The sequence below is a fragment of the Cnephaeus nilssonii genome (assembly GCF_951640355.1).
Source record: "Cnephaeus nilssonii genome assembly, chromosome: 9".
Taxonomy (NCBI): Eukaryota; Metazoa; Chordata; class Mammalia; order Chiroptera; family Vespertilionidae; genus Cnephaeus; species Cnephaeus nilssonii.
In genome coordinates, this window is record NC_137080.1 from 32,780,625 (window position 1) to 32,801,994 (window position 21,370).

General features: G+C 45.4%; 1 protein-coding gene across 5 annotated transcripts in view; it reads left to right on the plus strand.

Annotated features, from left to right (window-relative positions):
- Window positions 1-21,370, plus strand: part of SASH1 (SAM and SH3 domain containing 1) — a 169,548-nt gene that overhangs the window by 140,468 nt on the left and 7,710 nt on the right. For all 5 annotated transcript variants that reach the window (XM_079780343.1, XM_079780344.1, XM_079780346.1 and 2 more), the window contains 8 exons: window positions 204-550; window positions 5,912-5,986; window positions 7,847-7,990; window positions 11,704-11,839; window positions 12,646-12,815; window positions 13,556-13,765; window positions 14,551-14,701; window positions 18,845-18,958. In XM_079780343.1, the coding sequence (XP_079636469.1) occupies window positions 204-550; window positions 5,912-5,986; window positions 7,847-7,990; window positions 11,704-11,839; window positions 12,646-12,815; window positions 13,556-13,765; window positions 14,551-14,701; window positions 18,845-18,958 (1,347 nt within the window). The remainder of the gene's footprint in view (window positions 1-203; window positions 551-5,911; window positions 5,987-7,846; window positions 7,991-11,703; window positions 11,840-12,645; window positions 12,816-13,555; window positions 13,766-14,550; window positions 14,702-18,844; window positions 18,959-21,370) is intronic.

Below are 21,370 nucleotides of genomic sequence, written 5' to 3' on the forward strand. Positions count from 1 at the left end.
CAGTTTGATTTTCCCTTTTCACGTGCCGTTATGTAAGGGGGAGCCCGGTGTATGAAGAGGGTGAGTGACACAGGGAGGGCCATCCCTGTGGTTTCTGCACAGACGAGCTTCCTATGTGCAGGGTGGGGGTGCGTAAGGAAAGGTCGGGGAGAATGCAAAGGCGTGTGTGGAGGCCCTGACCGTGTCTGTTGCCCCCTCTGCAGGCGGGGAGGAGCCCGTGTTTGAGAGCCCCCCGGCGCTGGACGAGAGGGCCGCCCTGTACTCCGGCGTGCACAAGAAGCCCTTCTTGTTTGATGGCTCCCCTGAGAAGCCTCCGGAAGATGACGCCGACCCTTTCACCACTTCTCCATCATCCAGCAACCTGGAAGCCTGGGCCGCTGGCCGGAAGTTGGTCAAAACCTTCAGCAAAGGAGACAGCCGGGGCCTCATTAAGCCCCCCAAGAAGATGGGGACGTTCTTCTCCTACCCAGACGAAGAAAAGGCCCAGAAGGTCTCCCGCTCCCTGACCGAGGGGGAGATGAAGAAGAGCCTGGGGTCCCTGAGCCACGGGGTAAGTACCGATGGCGTGTGCTTCTGTGACAGCCACCGTCGCAGGCACCACCTTCTAGTGTCCCTGGAGGAGGTGCAGAGCGTCCGCAAGCAGATCCGCCTGAAGAAGACGGATGCGAATTACTCCTGTTCCCGAGCTTTTCTCTGCCAGCGTCCCTCCCGCAAAGGAGCTCACAGCACGCCCTGCGACCTGCAGCTGCTGCGGCAGAGACCCAAAGGGGGAGGGAGCTGTGGCGTCCCCGGCAGGAGGGGGCGCGGGCGCCCCGCGGTCAGCGAGGTCAATATCACGTACGTGGTGGAGCGGAGCCTGTACAGCCACCTGAACCTGAGCCAGCTAGTGCGCCCGGCCTCAGACAGGACCCTGAGCAAGGCCGAGCAGCAGGACCTGAGGCGGTGCCTGCTGCAGGAGGAGGAGGAGGCAAAGAGGAAGTGGGCCGCCACGGTCGACCGCTGTACTAAGAGGGTTCTCTTGAGAATCCACCAGAAGTCCGTGAGTCTCCCGGAGGGTCCCCAGCATGGCCTTGTCCTTTCCGTGAGGTGTAGTCAAGCATTATGGCCTTTCTTCTGCGGAGCTTGGCGTCCTCCCCGCTCTTCTGCTCAGAACTTCCTAACTTCAGGGCCCGTTCCATCATCATCTCAGATTTCCAGCCCTCCTTCCCATGTGTCCTCTTTCCTGATCCAGAGAAGGGCTCCCAGAGTCCCGGGGTGGGGTTTGGCCTCCTTCGAGGGTGGCTGTCTTCGTTCCCAGCCATCACGTCACTTTGACCTCAAAGAAGCTGATTCAAAACAGAGGGTATTTTGCCCTTAAAAGAGAGGCTTATTGTTTTAGCTAATTAAAACAATGGGAACTAGCTCATGGAAAGATTGCCATCATCCCAATCACCAATTTGGTGATTTGGAAACGTTGTCAAGTTTATTTCTTTTATCAGTAGAAGCAAATGGAAAATTCTTAAATCAAAAGGGAAAAGAATTAGAGTTCTTTTTAGTTAAGTCAAGTTGGCATCCTTAGCTTTTTAATCAAAGGAACAACTATTTTAAAATGTCCTCCACTGCTCCATTCTTCTATACATAGCAAGGAATGAAGTGCTTCTTTTCAAATCATAAAGCATTTTTCAGTTTTATTACTGAATTATCGGACTTTTGTGAAGTTTATTTTCAGGGCATGGCTTATTTTGAACTTGAGACTATAGATCCTTCCCCCCCTGAAATTCCCACCCAACCTCCAGTTTGCACAGTAGCTCATATACAGTATATACAGTGCACAGACGGAGGAGGCGTGGCTTCCTGGCCCTGCTGTCCCCTGTGCCCCGCTTACTTCCCTCGGGTCTGCCGGCTGTGTCCCCCTTTAAAGGTCTGAAGGAATGGACTACATGGCAGCCTCTCGTGGGGGCTTTCTCCAGGGTTTGTTCACATTCACGAGTAAGGTGTTTTCCCCCAGGTGATTACTGTGATTTAAATTCCTTCAATTAACTTCTCCTTTTGTGGATATGGAGGCTGGTGGGCCAGTGCCATCCATCCCCTTAAGATGACCTTCTCCTAAAAAAATCCTTCGATCCTTACCCCTTCTATTTTCCAACTATCCCTGCACATGCTGACCTTCTGGCTAGGTCTAATTTTCCATCTTCTCACATTCTTAACAGTCTTGCAAACCTTTTAATACTATTAGTGGCAATTTTTCTTCTCGTTCTTTCCCACATCAGGGCAACAATTATCAGTGGTCCTGTTTTGTTGTAAAATAACACAATTCCTTTTCTCACTCACTCAGTTCTGACCCACCCGTCTTTTGTAAAATGCTTGTGGCTAACCAGTCTTGGTATAGTTTACTTTTTACCTCTGGAAGTGTTCTGCCCAGTTTATGGGCCTCTCTGCCATTGGACATGACCTTGATGGACAGAGCCACCTCTTCTCTCTTAGTGGATGACTCAGCTCCGTGAGTTTAAATCATGTAATAATGAGAATTTATTGACATGGAGCACTTTGATCTGTTCATTGCCCCTCATATTATTTATTACCAGGTTAATGATCAAACTTTATCAAGTTTTTCTGTCCAGAAGTTATATTTCTAAGATTGGTGATAAATTACACTGAGGGACAGTGATTGAGTCTTCGTTGACATTGAGTGTGGACACGAGAGCAGTTTTTCCCCTGTAAAGGTGGCATTATGTAATTTCTGTTCCAAGTGTCAGCTTGAGGCTGGGTTTTTTAAGGTGCTATGAACTTGAGGCAGTACTGGGCAGTATTAATACTTGTGGAAATATATGTTTGATGCTAAATTAGAAGTTTGCACATACCTTTTATTGTAAGTATAGTTGTATAATCAGATAAACAAAATTTTCTAACTATTCAGAGACTATATGGGCAAATAATGTTAAACATCAAACAGAGGTGTGTTTTTTTTTCTTCTTTTTATTAAAGATATAATTTCTTTGCTTGCTTAATTTAAAGAGCTCTTTCTCTTCTTTTTGGCATATCTCTCCTTCATTTTATCCAAAAGTGCAGTGTCCTTTAATCTTCAACCTTGATCTTTTTTGTCTTTCAAAAAAAAAAAAAAAGCCATATTTGCTTGATGAAACCTCAGGGAAATGATAATGCTGTGTATTCACCGAAAATGGTCACTTGTCTTGCTTTTTATTTGGTCATTCAGTTTTTGTTTGGTGAAACAGACATGCATGACATTTTGGAATTTTGTCCATTTTAAAAATTCAGCCCTAACTCCCCCCAAAAACATGTTCTCAACTGCATGACCATTCCATTGCCCGGCTCTCCTCATCCACAAGCATCTATCTAAAGTCTTACAGTTACCTGGACATGAGACGTGTATGCCCTTGACAAACCACATTTAGGCTTCCTCTGTGGAGACCACCAAAGCCGAAGATCTCACTGTTCTCTCTGAAAGCTCTTTTCTCTGCTGAAGGGGTGGTGATGCTTTGAGATCTACTTGATGTTACCGAAAGAGTAGAGATGAGCTCAAGCAGCGTTCGTTGTTCCAGTTTTTGTTCTTCTGCAATGATACAGAGGAATCTTTCCCAGATATCTTAGCGTATCTCAGGGAGAGGTTTTAGTTGGTGCTTCAAAAAGGCAGCTCGCTCTTGGAGCTTTTTATTTTAGGAATAAATGCATACAGCAGGCATCCGAGGATATAAACGAGCTTCTGATTCATTACAGCTATATTTCCACATAAGTGCTCTGTCAGTTAGTTCCCATGCATCAGAAATAGCGTGCTGGGCTCCAGCATTGCAGTTGAAGCCGGAATGCAAAGCAGGGAAGTGCCGAGCCATAACCCGAGCCGGCATCTGGGTGCCATGCTGTGTCTGTGAGCCCCGACTCACAGGAAACGAGCCACAATAAAATGATTGTCTTTGCAAAAATGAAGAAGTCTATTCGGCATTATAAGCTAGAAAGGGAAATTAATGTTAAAAATTAGCCTGGAGAGGTGTTCCTAACACCACTCTCCAGATGAGGGGATTTGGTGTTTTTGCGTAAAAAGGTTTCTCTTTTTTTATAGCATAGATAGAGGTCTAGTTAAGTTGGTTATAAGGGAAATCAGATTGTCCATCGATATTTAATACAAAATAAAAATATGTTCACTGGATGTCATGTCTGTGGTAGGTCCTTTAAAACAGCAACACAGCTGTGGTGAAGGAGAGTGGTTGTGCCATCCCAAATGTTGGTGATCCCGAAAGGCCTCCCGTGACACCTGCATCTCCTGGCCTCCCTCCTCCACACCTGCTGTCTCTCTTTGACCCATTCCTGGGATGCTCTGGTTTTACAGTTGAAGCTCCCAGAATGCACGTCACAGAACTAAGCTCTAGTCCTTCATTGGCATGTTTAGAATGTTGCCCGAGCCTAGGCTTCATCAATATAACAATTGTTGGGACAAGCTACAGTTCTCAGTGTAGTCCTAATGAGAAGTAATGCCAGAAACCAATATTCTTAGAGACCCCTGCTTTGTGTCAGATATATCGTGTGCTAGAAGTCTTCAAATTTATGCTACAGGTGGTATTTCACAGATGAAGGAACCAGAGCTCAGAGAGTTGAAGTATTTTACCAATGGTCACACAGCAAATAAGTGGCAGAACCAGGATTTGGACCCACATCTGTGTGATTCCAAAAACCTAAGCATTTTCCTTCTGGATGTTTCTTTATCAATTCACTTAATTAATATATATCTAAAGTACATTTATTTTATGTATTTATTTTTTAGATATATTCTTTATTGATTTCAGAGAGGAAGGGAGAGGGGAGAGAGAGATAGAAACATCAATGATGAGAGAGAATCATGATCGGCTGCCTCCTTTATGCCCCCTACTGGAGATCGAGCCTGCAAATTTCTTCTGTTTAATACCTTATTAACTAGAGTTCGCTGAGAAATAGGTTGTACACATTATGGAGCCCAAATCTGCTATTCAACTTTTATTACCAGTTGCTTAAAAAAAGAGAATCAGTTGTAAGAAGAATTAGTGAGCTTTAAGTTTCTCTTTTCTCTTACAGCCTTTTTTTTTTTTTTTTCTGGGAAGGGAGCGGGGCGCGTGGAGATGGTCCTTGAGTCGCTTTTGCTAGAAAAACAAAAGGAAAATTCAAGCCAAGTTTTGGAAATATAAAAATCACCGAAATATATGCAGTTCCGTAAAGTTTGAAACCAACCGAAAGAACATTAAGGTTTTTATTCTTCATAACATTGGTGTTTTTCCTATTAAATTAGAGTGCGGTCAAAGACAGTCACCGAATCAACTTCTTTCTTTCTGGGCAAATGTGGCATCTTTATACACTCAGAAAAAAAGGAGTCATACTTGATGAAGTTGGTCAATTAGATGGGAAAGTTACCAGCATCTTTGGCTAGGTCAGGAAAGCAATGAATGAGTAACCCTCTTGGCCTGATTGGACTACTGTAAACATAACCTAGTTTCCCCCTTCTTAACGATTTAAAACCAAACAAAAGAGTCTGTTAGGAAGGCCTGCTGTCAGTGGCAGAGCCATAGGGTGTTGGACCTGAGTTTCCAAGACCCCTCTGAGCACATGGGTTCCCTCAGTGTCACTACTGTGTGCAGCTGATGTTAAGGGGGCTGGGAGGGGAAGTCTGTTGCTAAGAGACAGGGAAACATGGATGATTTTTGGTTAGGAGTTTTTTAACCAGCGGGTTTTTTGCATGTTTAGGGGATTCTGGACCTCTGGGGTAGGCACAGTTCCAGTGGCAAGTTTCCTTGTAACATGAATCATTTATTTTTTTTCTTACCATTTCTCGTCCTACTTCCATCCTGTAACGTATTTGTGATTCAGTGACGTCCTGCAAGTGGGAAATGCATTGGGTTGGTGCACTGCTGGCCGGCTTCAGCCTAACTGTCCTGCCCTCCCCTTTCCGCAGAGAACCTGCAGTTTTGGAGGATTTGACTTGACGAATCGTTCTCTGCACATTGGCAGTAATAACTCTTACCCGATGGTGAGTACGCATCAGCGGGAAAGCAAAAGGTTCGGATCCAAGCCACGTGGTTGACATAGTTTCACGTCTAGTCTCTGAGAATTGATGCTGGGTAATCTTTTCCTCAGTGATCCTAAATTGTTTGAAAAGAAGCCCTATTTCACCCATGTTTAAAAACATTTTTTTTAATTGAATTTATTGGGGTAGCATTGCTTAATAAAATCATATAGGTGTCAGGTGTACAGTTCTCTAATACATCATCTGTATATTGTATTATGTGTTCACCTCCTCAGGTCAGGTCTCCTTCCATCACCAAATATCCCCCCTTTACCCTCTTCTACCTCTCCCACCCCCCTTTCCCTCTGGTGATCACCATGCTGTTTTCTGTGTCTGTGAGGTTTTGTTTTCTTCTTTGCTTAATCCCTTCACCTTTTTCACACACACACACACACACACACACAGCCCTTACCCCCTACTCCCCTTCCCTTAGAGACACTTCTCTTTTCCACGGGAGTGGACCACGACCACCTCGGCCTCCATCTCTCTCCAGAGTAGCACCATTCCTTCAGTGCCTGTGTTCCCAGTTTCCTCCAAGTCACAAATCCAGATGCATCTGGCCTCTGGGTCTCATGCTAGTTTCTGCTCACACTGGTTTTAAGGGCACATGGCTGCTACACACAAACAGGGCCAAAGATGGAGCCTGTGATTTGCGTTCAAGAGCATTTGCCAGCATTTCTGAAAACCAGTTTTATCATAGGCCAAGTACACAGCCCCGTATTAAGCCTAGGTCTTTCTGATCCGGGGTGTCCTGGAATGAACCCTGTCTCCTTGGGGCCAAACCAAACCAGTCTTCTGTGGGCTGAGCTTACTGGCTCCTCCGACCCGCTTCTTCTGGATCCCAGTGTGGGGACAGGTCGCCACAATTCTCAGTACACGTTCTCCCCGTGTTTCCTTGGGAAGGCCCCGGGGGCGCAAGTGAGCTCTGCATACAGTTTTGTTTTCCCCTCGTGCATTTTGTCAGGAAACTGCTTGATCTTGTCAAATGTCCGCTAAAAACACACACCTGTGATTTTTGAAGTATTTGAGAATTTCCTGGAAGAATAAAACTATTTTATTTGGACATCAAATTTTATGGATTTGTAAACTTAAGAAAGTTACGTAGTCAGTCTTTTAGAAAATGAGAGAAAGTGTGTTTTCTCTGACTTTCCAGGGAAAGTTGTTTTCTGTTTTCAGTGAAAAGTAAGGCAAGAGGTACCCACCATGTAATTGTTTGAGGAAAGGAAATTCATGCACTCAGGAGCCGACCACTCCGAGGGCCACCCTGATACAGACCTGATCAGGTGTTGACCTGTGATGACTCAGATGTCCCATTTTGTTCTCACCGCGGTCCTAGGTGCTCAGTAATACTGTCTTTCTCTTCTCCCCCACTGCTGGGATTATGCGAACCTTGGTTCATCTCAGTCACTCTATTGGTGAAATGCAGTCCCCTGGGGTATTTCACATGGGGGGAGAAGTATACTAGGAGAGGGAATGTCCTAAGATTAAATAAAATAAAATGTATTTCACATCCCACTTTAAACAAACAAAAGCCCTTAGTGAATCGCTTTTAATTTTTAATCAAAAAGATAAATAGCATACACCTGAAACTAATAAGAAACAATATTGAATGTCAACTGTAATTGAAAAATAAAACAAGTTGAAAAAACAAGCAAAAAAAGTTAAACAATGATTAATAGCCTAGCACTCAGTTAACAGGAAACACTTCAGAATCCTAGGGGATGCCAGGATTTTTCTGAGACATAGAACATTAATGGTTTCCATAATAAAACCTGTTTGGGGGCCTTGTTTTCTGTGATGAATGGTCCTTATTTTGTTTTGCAGGGTAAAGAAGGAGATTTTGTGTACAAGGAAGTCATCAAATCACCTACTGCCTCCCGCATCTCTCTTGGAAAAAAGGTCAAATCCGTGAAAGAGACAATGAGGAAGAGAATGTCCAAAAAATACAGCAACTCTGTCCCTGAGCAGGTATGTAGGTGCCAAGCGAAAAGTCCCCTGGTTCCTCCTGACACCAGGAAAGCCGAGGATGTCAGTCTGAGATTTTAAGTGGTGCTAAACACAGACATTCATTGGCATTACCCTGGCTCAGGACCATGCTTAGTTTATGTAGACGAGCATTTGGTACAGCAGACACGGATTAAGCACTTAGGGTCATCCCAGCACCTTGCTTGGTGCTGGGAATACAAAGTGCAGGCCTTACTTTCTACGTACAGGTGGGAGGTGAGGCAGACATGTAAAAAATTGCATTCTTTAGTGCAGTAAGGGCACAAATTTAAACACAAAAGATTTTGTTTTCTAAAATAAACCCCTTGCTACAAAACAGGATGTCATTAGAATCAACCCTTAAAAAAAGACACTCAAGTTTTCTTAGGCAGCAGACCTTTCCAGTGTAGCATGCGTGTAGAAACACACAGCAAGTCTGAGAAGTAAACTCGGAAAGCGCTTCCTGGCAGAGGGCTTCAGTAGTAATCATGTTTCCACAGGGATGTGTTCACTCACTGGCTCTCTCTGCAGCTTTTACGACAACTCAGAACTGATCCCCTGCAATTCTGTAATCCCAACCCTAGAAAGACAGTTTCTATCTTGTGTGGGTGGAGGGAATAAAGACGGGTGGAGAGCTGGGCCTTCAGATAATTCTGACCCTTAGATTTTCAGAGCCCTCACCTCTGGCACCTCTGTAGTATTCGTTTTTGTAGTCTGTTGAAGATTTTTAGTGTCTGCCGGTTTTCTACTTAAAATATGTAGGTAATGCTGATTTCCTTACCAAATATAAAACAGGGAAAGCAGACATGTGGGCTCAGCTGCTGCCCTCTGGTGGGCCGAGTAAGCTAAAATCCAAGCAGCCCCTTGTTTGAATCACACCAGCTAGGCCCGTGGTCAGCAAACTGAGGCTCTCCAGCCACATGGGGCTCTTTGGCCCCTTGAGTGTGGCTCTTCCACAAAATACCACAGCCTGGGCGAGTCTATTTTGAAGAAGTGGTGTTAGAAGAAGTTTAAGTTTAAAAAATTGGGCTCTCAAAAGAAATTTCAGTCGTTGTACTGTTGATATTTGGCTCTGTTGACTAATGAGTTTGCCGACCACTGAGCTAGGCAGCCCAGCCACCTAGTGATTCACGCAAGGCCTGCCCAAGAGCTTCAGTTGACTGTGGTGGTTCTCACAGGGGTGGGGTGATTTTGTTCCCCCACCAACCCCAGGGCATTTAGACAATCACAACTGGGGTGGGATGGGATGGGTACTACTGACATCTACTGGATAGAGGCCAGGGAGGCATCTTAGAATGCGCAGGAGAGCACCCCCACTAATGTACAGGGCAGCACCCCACATCATTCATCCACAATGCTGACAGTGCTCGGTTTCTCAACCCTGGCTTCTCAGACCTCCAGGGGAAGTCGCTGCCTCCATGGTGTGTTCCCTACGATTGTTTTCTGTATTCTTTGCATTTCTTGGCCCTCGGGTGTGGGAGCGATGGCGATTCTGTATTTCTCACCACAAATGAAGTACACCTCGCTCTCCTGGGAAGCAGCTGCCATGCCAGGGAAGCAGCACCTCCAGTTCGCAGCACTTCATTTAGTTGGCTTTTCCCCTAATAGCCTGTGTACACTTCACATTCATAGAAGTTTTCTGCTTGAGCACAGAACTTTAATGTCATTTGAACATTTTTTTCTATAATTTTACTACTATACACCCACCTTGTATTCTTAGTTCTCTGTTTGTTTGTTTGTTTGTTTTTTAAAAAACACACCAAAACAGTCATTTCACATAAGTGAAAAAAAAGAAAAAAAAAGAGAAGGAGTAAGTGGCTATTATAATGCTTTTTGGGGAGAGAATATGAATGTTGCAAGGTTTTATATACCACCCACTCTGATTAGGACTTTTATCTGCAATATGCCCATTACCTGGAACACTACCTGTTCTTATAGGGAATCCTTAAGTATATAATGAGTAAATTAATAATTTTTGAAAGCATTTAAGAACATATAATTTTAGAGAGGTATATTTAATATCACTATTGTTTAAAAAGCCCCAAAACCACATGTGCTTTTAGCAGAAGCATTAAAAAAAAGAATGTAATTGGATGTCTTATTTTATGATTTAGGAATGAAAATACATTGAGGCCCTGGCTGGTGTTGCTCAGTTGGTTGAGCATCATCCTGTGCACCAGAAGGTCACCAGTTCAATTCCCTGTCAGGGCACACACCCGGTTTCCAGCTCAATCCCAGGTGGGGGGGCCTGTAGGAGGCAGCCTATTGATCTCTCTCTCTCTCTTTCTCTCTCTCTTTTCTTCCCTTCCTCCCTCTCTCCCTCCCTCCCTCCCTCTCTCTCCTTCCCTCCCCCTTCCTCTTTCTCTCAAATCAATAAAAACATTTAAAAATATATATTCAGGAATTCATACTCTGTAGCTTCAGCAACTCCCAAATAATGGCACCTCTGTTTATGGTTTTTGAGGCCATCTGCTCACTTTCCTTAAATGTAAAGCACAATGTGTCTTGGCTCAGAAGCTGCCATGGCTGTTTGTTGACCTTAAATGTTTGCAGGACCCACAGAATCCTGTTAACGCTCTTCTGATGATTCGGCACCATGCAAATAACAGGTTTCGTTTAGATGGTTTGGTGCTCACATGGCTGTGTGAGATGCCAGGGAGGTTTCTGTTGTGGCAAGTAAACCATTCTCACAGCAAACTTTAGAGGAGAGACATTGTCACACCAGGAACCGAATGAGCGTGCTACACTTACACGTGCAAAGGAGGGGCTGCCAGGCTGTGACAGAGCCATCCCAAAAGTGAACTGAAAGGGTCATCACAGCTTTTTACTAACAACACAAAAGAGAAGTGATAGGTACTAAAACCTGGGAACAACTGATTATAACTAAACCTATAGACATTTCACCATAGACTGAAGGGTAGTATTTAAAAAAAAATATATATATATTATTGATTTCAGAGAGGGAGAGATAGAAACATCAATGATGTGAAGGAATCATTGATTGGCTGCCTCCTGCACATCCCCTACTGGGGATCAAGCTCACAATCCAGACATGTGCCCTGACCAGGAATCAAACCATGACGTCCTGGTTCATTGGTTGATGCTCAACCACTGAGCCACACCGGCCAGGTTGAAAAATTATATTTTTGCTATGTGGCTGGGTCCTGAGTTGGTATTTCCTTAGCCAATTTCATTAATTTGTGTAACTAGAGGCATACCAATCTGGTCTTTTTTTAAAAAAAACCACAACACAAGGAATGTGTATATATTTACAGTAAATGTTTCCCTTGAAATAGATGATTTATTCCCTGGGAGTGATCCCAGATACTACATTGCTAATGGATTCTGCTTGATCTGCATTTGAAATCCGGCTTCTTTACTGGACTGTTGAGTATGCTGAGTCTCTAAGCCTTTAACGAAGGATTTTATGTAGGAGGTTGATAGGTGTTTCTCAGGGATTTCAAGAATTTCTATTGAGCATGAAAAACAATTTTTAAGTGCTTAATTAATTGATACATAGGCCAGACTTTTAAATGGAGCGAGGATATAGATTAAAAAGGAGGAGAATACTGGCTATAGCATCAAATATGGGTATAAAACTGGATTTGATTGTTTTAGTTGAGGGCTAAATTGCTTTGAATTACAAAATGACAGTTGTCCTCTCTGATGAAACGTAATTGTGTTGAAATCCATTGCAGGACACGGGCCTCGATGGAATGCCTGGCTCCCCTCCACCCTCCCAGCCTGACAGTGAACACATGGACAAGCCCAAGCTCAAAGCCGGAGGTTCTGTAGAGAGTCTTCGGAGTTCACTGAGTGGACAGAGCTCGATGAGTACGTCTGCTTTGTAACTGTAGATGATTTCCTTTGGAATCAAAATCAGATTTACTGGGTGTAAGGTTCAGGCAATTTAAAGATAAAGAAGCCCACGCTCCTACCCTTAGGGTGCTGTTAGAGAGAGAGAGAGACCTGCCAAATATCTGGACCTAGAATTGTATTTGTTTAGTCGATGTACAGCAGTGGCACAAGGGAGGGGGTGATGAATTTCGGTCAGAGAAGATAGGGAAAGCATCTCAGAGGAAAGATCTGGAGAGTGGAGGAGGATAAGTCAAGTCCTCAAGGTCATGAAGATGACCAACACAGTAAGAGATGGGGGCAGGGAGGAGAATTATAAATGTCACAATAAATGTTGGTCAACCACTCTGACAGCGGTGGTGTCGTCAGAATGGTACGGGGAAAGGGACCACATTTAAATCCACCACTTTAAAAGCACTTGGCCTTGGGCAAGTTATTTGACATTTCTGAGTTTGTTTCCTTATCCGTAAGATGGGGTAAAAATGTTATGCCTGACCAATGAGAGGGCCTGAATGTTCGGGCTTGTGATGTCACCTGCATTCCCAGATCACAAAGATAACTTGCTGAGTCCTGCCTGCCTGTGCAGTTAGGGGCTGGATTAGGGGTAGCATTCAGAAAACTCAGACCCTCCCTGGACTCATCACTGGGTCCTGCTCTGGTCTTGACGTGGTTCTGGCTCATGATTTTGCCCTTCGTGTCCTAACCTGCAGCTTCTTCAGTGTCTTTCAGCTTTGCTCTGTGGGGCATCTGTATTTATCCTCCTTCTCCCTGTGTTTCCTGTACAGGTGGTCAGACAGTGAGTACCACCGATTCCTCCACCAGCAACAGGGAAAGTGTCAAGTCGGAAGATGGTGATGATGAGGAGCCCCCCTACCGGGGCCCCTTCTGTGGGCGCGCCAGGGTGCACACTGACTTCACACCCAGTCCCTATGACACAGACTCTCTCAAGCTCAAGGTGTGTCTCTGTCTGGCCTTAGACCAGGGCTCTTTGTTCATTAAGTGGAGTTCAGTTCTTGTGTAGAATGCTGGGCTGCTGTGGTGCATACTGGCCAATGTCTTGGCTACCTTAATAAGCTGCTCTCCTCTGTAGTGAAAAACAGAACAGAACCAGCCAGCATTTGGGACAGAGGTGGGGCTTGTGTTAATCCTCTGTTCTCACCACCTCATCCTCCTGGTCCAGTCCCCCGACCTCAGCTTCCCTGTAGGATTCCTGTTGCCCTCCAGGATCCAGTTTCTGGCTCTCTCGCTAAAGAAACCTGCCTGCCTGCTCTGTGTGGTTGGCGGTATTAAATGGGACAGATGGTGTTCCACAGTGTAGGAAGCAGTCACAGAGCAGGGATTGTCACTGGCATTTTGGGGGAAATTCTTTTTCTAAGCAGTGGGAGCTCTGGATGGTGGCGAGGCAGTCAGAGAGCCAGGTACCTCCCACCTAGCCATGAGCACTGGGAGACAGACACTTCAGCCTGGGCTGCGGGAGGGCGGGGGGTTCGAGACCTCCAGCCCATGTGGATTCCAGCGTGGTCAGGAATGTTTGGTCTGGCCCTCTCCCAAACTCCCACTCATAAGGTGACTCGTAGGACCCTGATTCTGGCCTTCGTAGTGTTTCCACATGTGGGTGATGCATACATCTCATCGATTCATGATTCATGCTTAGAAATGTGCCTAATGGAAAGATCTTTGTTTCCTGGGCCCCAGAAAGGAGACATCATCGATATAATCAGCAAGCCACCCATGGGCACCTGGATGGGCCTGTTGAACAACAAGGTGGGCACCTTCAAGTTCATCTACGTGGATGTGCTGAACGAGGAAGAGGAGAAGCCCAAGCGCCCCACCAGGAGGAAGAGGAAAGGAAGACCACCCCAACCCAAGTCCGTGGAGGATCTCCTCGATCGGATTAACCTGAAAGTCAGTTCCGTCCTGTTCTGGTCACATGCTGCCTCTCCTTCCAAACTAAGCAAGCAAGCACACTTCCAGGGAAGGGGAGGGGGTGCTCTTATGTCCTCCCTAAGGGTGGCCTATTACGGTGATGAGTAGCCATTATTCTACAGAAATAGTTGTCTGGATGCTAATGCTGCCCTTGACCTCTGTCGTGGGTATCAGCTAAGCTGCGGGTCAAAGTTTGCTATTAGTCCCCCAAGAGCAGTCTTTAAAATGCTCCGGGCTTGAAGCTGCTTACTACCAGGAAGGGCAGTGAGCACAAGCCCGTAGGTCCCTGCTCACTCTGCTCCACAGAGGCCCCGAGTGTTCGCTCCTCTCACCTCTCCCACATCATTCCCAGCATCTGGCGGGGGAGGGGCTACAGTGCTAGGTTCTGTTTCCTCCTTGCAAAACCGCCTTGTTTCTGGGGAAGTCACAGGCCTTCCTGAGTTGGATTTCAATCGATCTGTAAACGAAATGGCCTTGTCCCCTGTGCACTGTGTGGTGGTAAAGAGATCGGCTCCTAGCAAGGGCACAACTGAAATGTAAGCCAGGGAACCCGTCTCCGCCTGCAGTGCCGATCTTCTTAACCCGTGATCGGTGAAACGCCCCCCCTGCCTACCCAGCCAGAGGACTGGGAGCTTACACGTGGCACTACTCTTTCAATTAGTATAACAACAACGATGGAAAACGTTCAGGGGTTTGAGGCTGGTTGTCGGTCATGGATCACGTGGCTGAGCCTGCTGACCCACATCTGTGCTCTGTCCTCCCAGGAGCACATGCCCACCTTCCTGTTCAATGGATATGAGGATCTGGACACCTTTAAGCTCCTGGAGGAGGAGGACTTGGATGAGTTAAATATCAGGGACCCAGAACATAGAGCCGTTCTCTTGACAGCGGTGGAGCTGCTACAGGAGTATGACAGTAAGTCCCCCCCACCCCCACCCCCACCCACGCGGAAGTGTTCCTTACATCATTGCACTCAGTCACCAGAGGCCTCCCGTAAGCAGCCAGCATCTTCTTAGGGCCCTGCAGTCACTCATTTGGTCCTACTCTTTCCAAAGCCAAAGGCCAGAGTCCATTTCGTATTATATCAAAAACACAAAGACCTAAGTTCCCAGTGCAGACCTTCCTGCGGGAGCAGAAGAGAACCTTGCTGCTGATGTCTTTTCTGGCGTGATTCCAGGTTCTAGGTGAGGAAAATGCTGCTCTAAGTGACTGGGAATGGAATCACAGCTTTGTTAAGAAATGCAGTAGGTGTCACGTTAGGAACTGTTGGGAGGTGTGGTTTCAGCAGGTCGGTGGGAAACCTGGGCCCCAAAGTGATTGGCAGATGGGGAGAATGTTGCCCAGCCAAGGGTTAATTACTTCTCAGAGCACACAAGGAGTTATTTTCCTCCTGAATAGGTGGGCTAATGAATAAGTGAAATTCATCAGCTTCCGTGAAAAAAGCAGGAAGTGGCTACAGTGAATACATAGAGCAGAGGATCCCATATCGCAGGGGCTCGGCCAAAATGATAGCTCATTTTTACAGGCCGTGAACAGAATTCAGCGGGCTGGCAGCTTTTATGAAGTCTGTTTAAATACACTGTATCCTTTGCTACATTAAGCTAGTCTTATCTCGCTCTTTATTCTTCAATCTGACATCAAAAATATTCCTGAAATTATTCATCACAAACAGAGCATCCTTTCCAGCTACTGAATTCAAATGCATTTTCTTTCAAGTGCTTTGCTTAGGGATGTCAGTAGCTAATAGCATTTCTATTGTAAAGACACACCAAACCATGGTTAATGGTGGGAGAGAAAGACTGTACATTCCTGAAGGCATCAGGCCCCAGAGACAAGGAAGCACGTGTCTCTGCTCAGTTACACCCCTGCGTAGGAGAGCCTTCCTCTGATACAGGGGACCGCACGCCATCAAGTAGCTGTCTGAACTCTAGATATACACACTGCCTTCAGGGATAGGTTTGGAGGGAATAGTGTTTTGTAGTGAATATCACTTTAAAACCATGTCTCTTCAGTATTGGGGTGTCTATTGGGGGCTGGGGGTGGGATCTGGGGCCAGGTTGTGTTAAAGAGCCTGGCTTAGCGCCTGTGTGGCCAGCCAGCTATATTAAGAACAATTAAGGTTAAATCATCTAGTCTCCTGGACCACATCTGCTCTATAAAATAGCTCATTTGCTCTTCCTCCATCGCTGAGAACAGCTGGTTTATAAACCCTGTCCATTACGTTTCCTTTACCATTCAGAACATAGGAGGAGCAATGCTAATAACCGAGTAGAAGGCAGGATCTGAGCCGAGTGTCTGTTGTATCTCATTGGCTCGGACACCTTGTCCTCGGAAGCCCAGCCTGAGGTTTGCACAGGAGGTATTTTGTAAGGGGGAATCTTTGCCCGTCATGATGCTCCCTCAGAGGCCCAAGGACCTCTTCACAAACCCATTTCCAAGGTTTGCGATGCCTCTGTTTACAACGTCCCTAGTGCATAAATCCCTAGTGCATAAAGCGGCACTTCCTTTCATTGGCTCTAAGACGAAGGCTTCCAGGACTCCGGGTGCTAATTAGTGACAAGGCTCTGTGTCCAGATGGTAAGGTTTTACATTCAGTGCAGTTAAATTCTGTTTTTAAGAAGTATGCTAAGTAACTGGCCATTTAGAGCAGGGGTCCTCAAACTTTTTAAACAGGGGGCCAGTTCACTGTCCCTCAGACCGTTGGAGGGCCGGACTATAGTTTAAAAAAACTATGAACAAATTCCTATGCACACTGCACATATCTTATTTTAAAGTAAAAAAACAAAACGGCAAAAACCACCCACATGTGGCCCGCGGGCCGTAGTTTGAGGACGCCTGATTTAGAGGAACACAATGGATATATGTCCAACTAAATTCCTAATCACTGGACAGATAGAGAGATATACTGAGGTCTTGGAGAGCTTGCAAGCTTCTAGCTCAGCTTCTACAAGAGCAAAAAGCACATCTACCAACCTGCCTTGTTGCACCCGTGCCTGCGCAATGCCAGCCTTCCTACAGGGTTCCATTTGGAAGAGACTCCCATTGTCCGACAGCAATTGCCTACCAGTGATGGCAAACCTATGACACGCGTGTCAGCTCTGACACGCGTAGCCATTTCTGATGACACGCGGTTGCATGCCGAGGATGAAACATTTGCTGCTCCTGAGGATGAAACATTTGCGACTAGAGTCTTGGAGTTAGTTTTTTCCTCAAAGGGACACACTACCCGAGTTATGCTCAGTTTTTTGGCGAAGTTTGACACACCAAGCTCAAAAGGTTGCCCATCACTGGCCTACACTGATCCCACTGTCCCAGGACTGCCCCGTGAAAGCTCTCTTCTTTTCGGAAACCATTTCAATAAGAATTTTAATGAGCAGTTATTTCAAATATGCAGAAAGGTACAGAGAAAAATAGAACAGTTCCACATATCCACCTTCTAAGTCCAAGTAAAGTGAACATTTTTGCTTCGATTCTTTTCTTTTAAAGAAATACATGTTACAAGCCCATTGAAAGGCCTGCTATCCAAGAATTCCCTTCCCTTCCCTTTCTTCTTTCGGCGATAACTGCTCTCCAGAAAATGGCTCATGTCCTTATGCACAAGAACCTTCTGATGTCTGGATACTCATCCGTGTCTTAGCATATTCTTCCTCCTTCTGTGTGTATGTGTCTATGTGTGTTTGTGTGCGTGAGTGTGTCGAAGTTGGGGGTGGGGGTGGGGAAGAGTTTTAGCTCCAGCAAAGTCCCTTCAGGGGCAAGTTCAGAAGTCAGCCCCACAGTGCAGTCCTCCGCTCTTGTTTGACTGTGAGAATTCTCATGGTGCTAACTCACCTTTTTTCCTCTTTGTGCCTTGAAATTAATTCTAGAAACTGCAGGGAGAGGATATGGCCTTGATTCTGCTGCACTGTAAGGGGTACCCCACCTCTTCTTTCCCTCCAGTGGAGGAGGGCAAGTTGCTTGGGAAACGCTGGCTTTTCCTTTTAGGGAATTTTGCTAAACTTGATAGTCAGGTTTCTGCTCAGTAGTTGAATCCTTTAGGGAGCAAGTGACAGCAGCCCCTTGACACATGCCTCGTGATTCTACAAATTGACCTGGTATTCGGGTGATGGGAGCAACCCCTTCCATCCCCATGATAACTTCAGGTACCTGCTGTGTCTGATGAGGCTGACATCCCCAAGGGTGTAGTTATAGTCTGCGTCTTCATGCGGTGGCAGGGGACAAGTTTTCTGTTTTATTCCCCACTGGTCAGCACTTTGGGGTCTGTTTTAGCTGAAGCAGTAACTGTCCTTGCCAAGGACAGACTACATTGCTTCCTCTTCCTAGGTTGTAACTGATAGCTCAAAGCCCTCATTTTATAAGTATCATTTTCCTAAATAACATGCTGGGCTAAGACAGAGACCACTCCAAATCCACAGACTCTTCCACACAATGAGGACATCACTCTAGAATGTTCCACTTTTTGTGCGGGGCGGAGGGGGTGGGGTGGGTAAGATTTGCTCTTATGCATCCAATTAGTTAGTTTTTCATTAATTCTTTAAAAAATAGCAGTCCTTAATTTGGGGGTCTATTTTAAGGGCTTCCCTTGCCATGATTTCTGCTATGATTGCTGTTATAAAATGCTTTCCATGTGAGCAGTACAAACAGGAAGTGGTAAGGGGACGTAGAAGCGGCTGGCACATATGTGGATGGCAGCCCTCTGCCTTCCCACAGTTTACTTTTTTAATGACCCAAGAAAGGGCATCAGATTTCTGGTGTGTTGCTTTCTTTCTCTCTCTGTGTCTGTGGTAGGAGGGGAGGACAAGTGACGAGAAAAGGGAAGGAAAATAAAGCCGTTCATCATGCAACTAGTTCTTTCGGTTTCTGTGTTATGTGCCCAAGCACTTACTCTGACCATTTTTATCTCATTGACTTTAAAGTAATTAGTGTTATTCCAAAGGTCAAAGGCTTAAAAATGTACGGTATGCATGGTGATGACTGAGGATAAAACTGGGACTTGGTTGACTGGGGAGCTCTGCTTTTCCTTCCCCTTATGGGTCCATGCTTTGTGCTCACCTTCTCCAGGTAACAGCGACCAGTCTGGATCCCAGGAGAAGCTGCTCGTTGACAGCCAGGCCCTGAGCGGGTGCTCGCCGCGAGACTCGGGATGCTATGAAAGCAGTGAGAACCTGGAAAACGGTAATGTCGGCACAGACCACCATGGCGGCCCCGTCATGTGCTTTGGCTAATGACTGTCTTTCTTCCTCTGTCTGAGCTTTGGGGACATACAGGCAGTAGAAGGAGGACATTTTCCAGGATTATTGGTGCTTAATGAAGATCCTCAGGAAGAATGAACATCCTTCAAGAACCCAGGCGATTGATGTTCTTGAGAAATGACTACAGCCGTTTTCCTATCGGTTATCCTTCTGGTCCTCCTAGGAAACAAATGGAGAGTTCAAGAAAGAGACCCTCCACTTCCCATTGTCCTGAAACTCTTAGAATCTTAGCACTCAGTGTAGGTCATGGAAAGAGCCGTGAGGTTTAAAGTGAGGAGACCTGGGGTTTGAAGCCCATTTGTGAGCTGAAGACTTTGATTGTTCCCTCATGTCTTTGAGCCCTCTTACCTCTGAAGTAGCAAGATGGGTTTCTCTTTCACAGATTGTTGTAGGGCTTAAACAAAGCCGTGATATGTTAATAATATCCAGCATTCATTCAACACTGACCGGGAAATGGGCAGTGGGCTAGGTGCTTACATGTGGATTACTAATTATCACTCAAACCCTGCAAGGCATGTTTTATAGATGGAGACTTTAAAGCTCAGAGAGGTTATATAATACCTGAAGCCATTGTTCTTTTCTACTCTGGCTCATAATAGGCTCTCAGGCAATATTTTAGACCTTATTTCCCAATACCATGAGCATTTTCAAGTCCGTCCTCTACTTAGTGTCATCATCCATCGACCAGTGGTGTCTGGGCTTCATTGAACTGTAAGCCAGAAAGGAATGTAGTTTGTATTCGTTATAATAAGTACCTTCATAAGCCAGGGATGGGTTAAAATAAGTGGGCCTATTTTTAAACAAAGAAAAAGACAAAACATACCATGGAGGACCTCTTTGCATATGTGTTTGCTTACTTATTCTGTGGAGCAAGAATATCTCAGCGCTTGGGACTGTCATGGAGGGGCCTCTCATTTCAATATGAGGATTTTGAGGAGCCCCTCTGAGAGTATGATGCCAAGCCAGGGCATGAGGTTTGGTTCCTTCAGCACCGTCATCATCCCTCGCCTCAGTGTTTCTTCTTTCGTACATAGTAAGCGCAAGGAGGGCAGCCCTCGGTGTTTTCGACTGTGCCAGCGAAGCAGGCAAGCGTGTTAGCTTGGGGATCACAGTGACAGGGACTCCTTCAATGAAAAGATGGATTCTGTGGTGGTCTATCAGTGATTACAGTATGAAAACATCGAATTAATACTAAAATTAAGTGAAAAGACAGACTTTATCCAAACATTCATTGCTTTATTTTTTTTTCTGTGGAAGCTAGGTCTCTGACAATAAAAGGTCTACAATTACATCTTAAAATATTACATTTTGTCTTTCAAAAATCTCAAAGTTTCTGACCAGAACACAACTACCCACATCTAATAAGGTCCTTCCTTCCTCCTCCTTCAGAGAGCTTGGCTGCGACTCAGAGTTATGGTCCCCACACGGCATCGTTGGGCCAGCCCTACCCATGGGCTAGTTAATAACTGGAAGTTATCAGAGAATTTGTGGTTTTGCCCTTAGTTGGAGCATTGAGTCCCAAGCCCACTGCAAAAGATGGGCTCTTTGAATCAGTGGCTTACGTATCCTCCATAGTTATATGCACATGGAGGACATTCAATAAACAGACATTGGGACATCAGGATCAACCATAAATTTCATTTTGGAAAGCAGCATAAAAGTATGCAACAAAGGTCTGAAATTGCCAGAAGTTTACAATTAAGCAAACTTTTCTCCCCATCTTTTTGGCTTTAACCACTTAACAGTTAAAGATACGGTACCTTCCCCACCTTTGTTTATTCAAATATTAAACCGGGCTGCACAGTTCTGGTCTAATTCTCACTAGGAAAGTATTTTCATTGAAAGGAGAAATAAATGCAAGGTGTGTTTAAAGGAACCAGTGCTTCTAGTTCAGTAATTTCTGGTTTGTGAGGGCATGTTCCCAAAGCCCTGTTTTGTTTTGTTGTCTTTGATACATTTTTATTGATTTCAGAGAGGAAGGGAGAGGGAGAGAGAGTTAGAAATATCAATGATGAGAGAGAATCATTGATTGGCTGCCTCCTGCACGCCCCACACTGGGGCTGGGGCCTGCAACCTGGGCATGTGCCCTGACCAGGAATCGAACCGGGACCTCCTGGTTCATAGGTTGACGCTCAACCACTGAACCACACCAGCTGGCTTCATTGTTATTTTACTTATTATTATATTCATCTCTATTGGAACATACGTGAATTCCTAGCACTCAGTTGGTTGACTATATTGGAAAGAACTTTACAGATGTCACCGGCAGACTTTTTAATGCTCAGAAGGATTCAGGGGCGCCTGTGGAAGAACTAGATTAAAGATGGTTCACTTC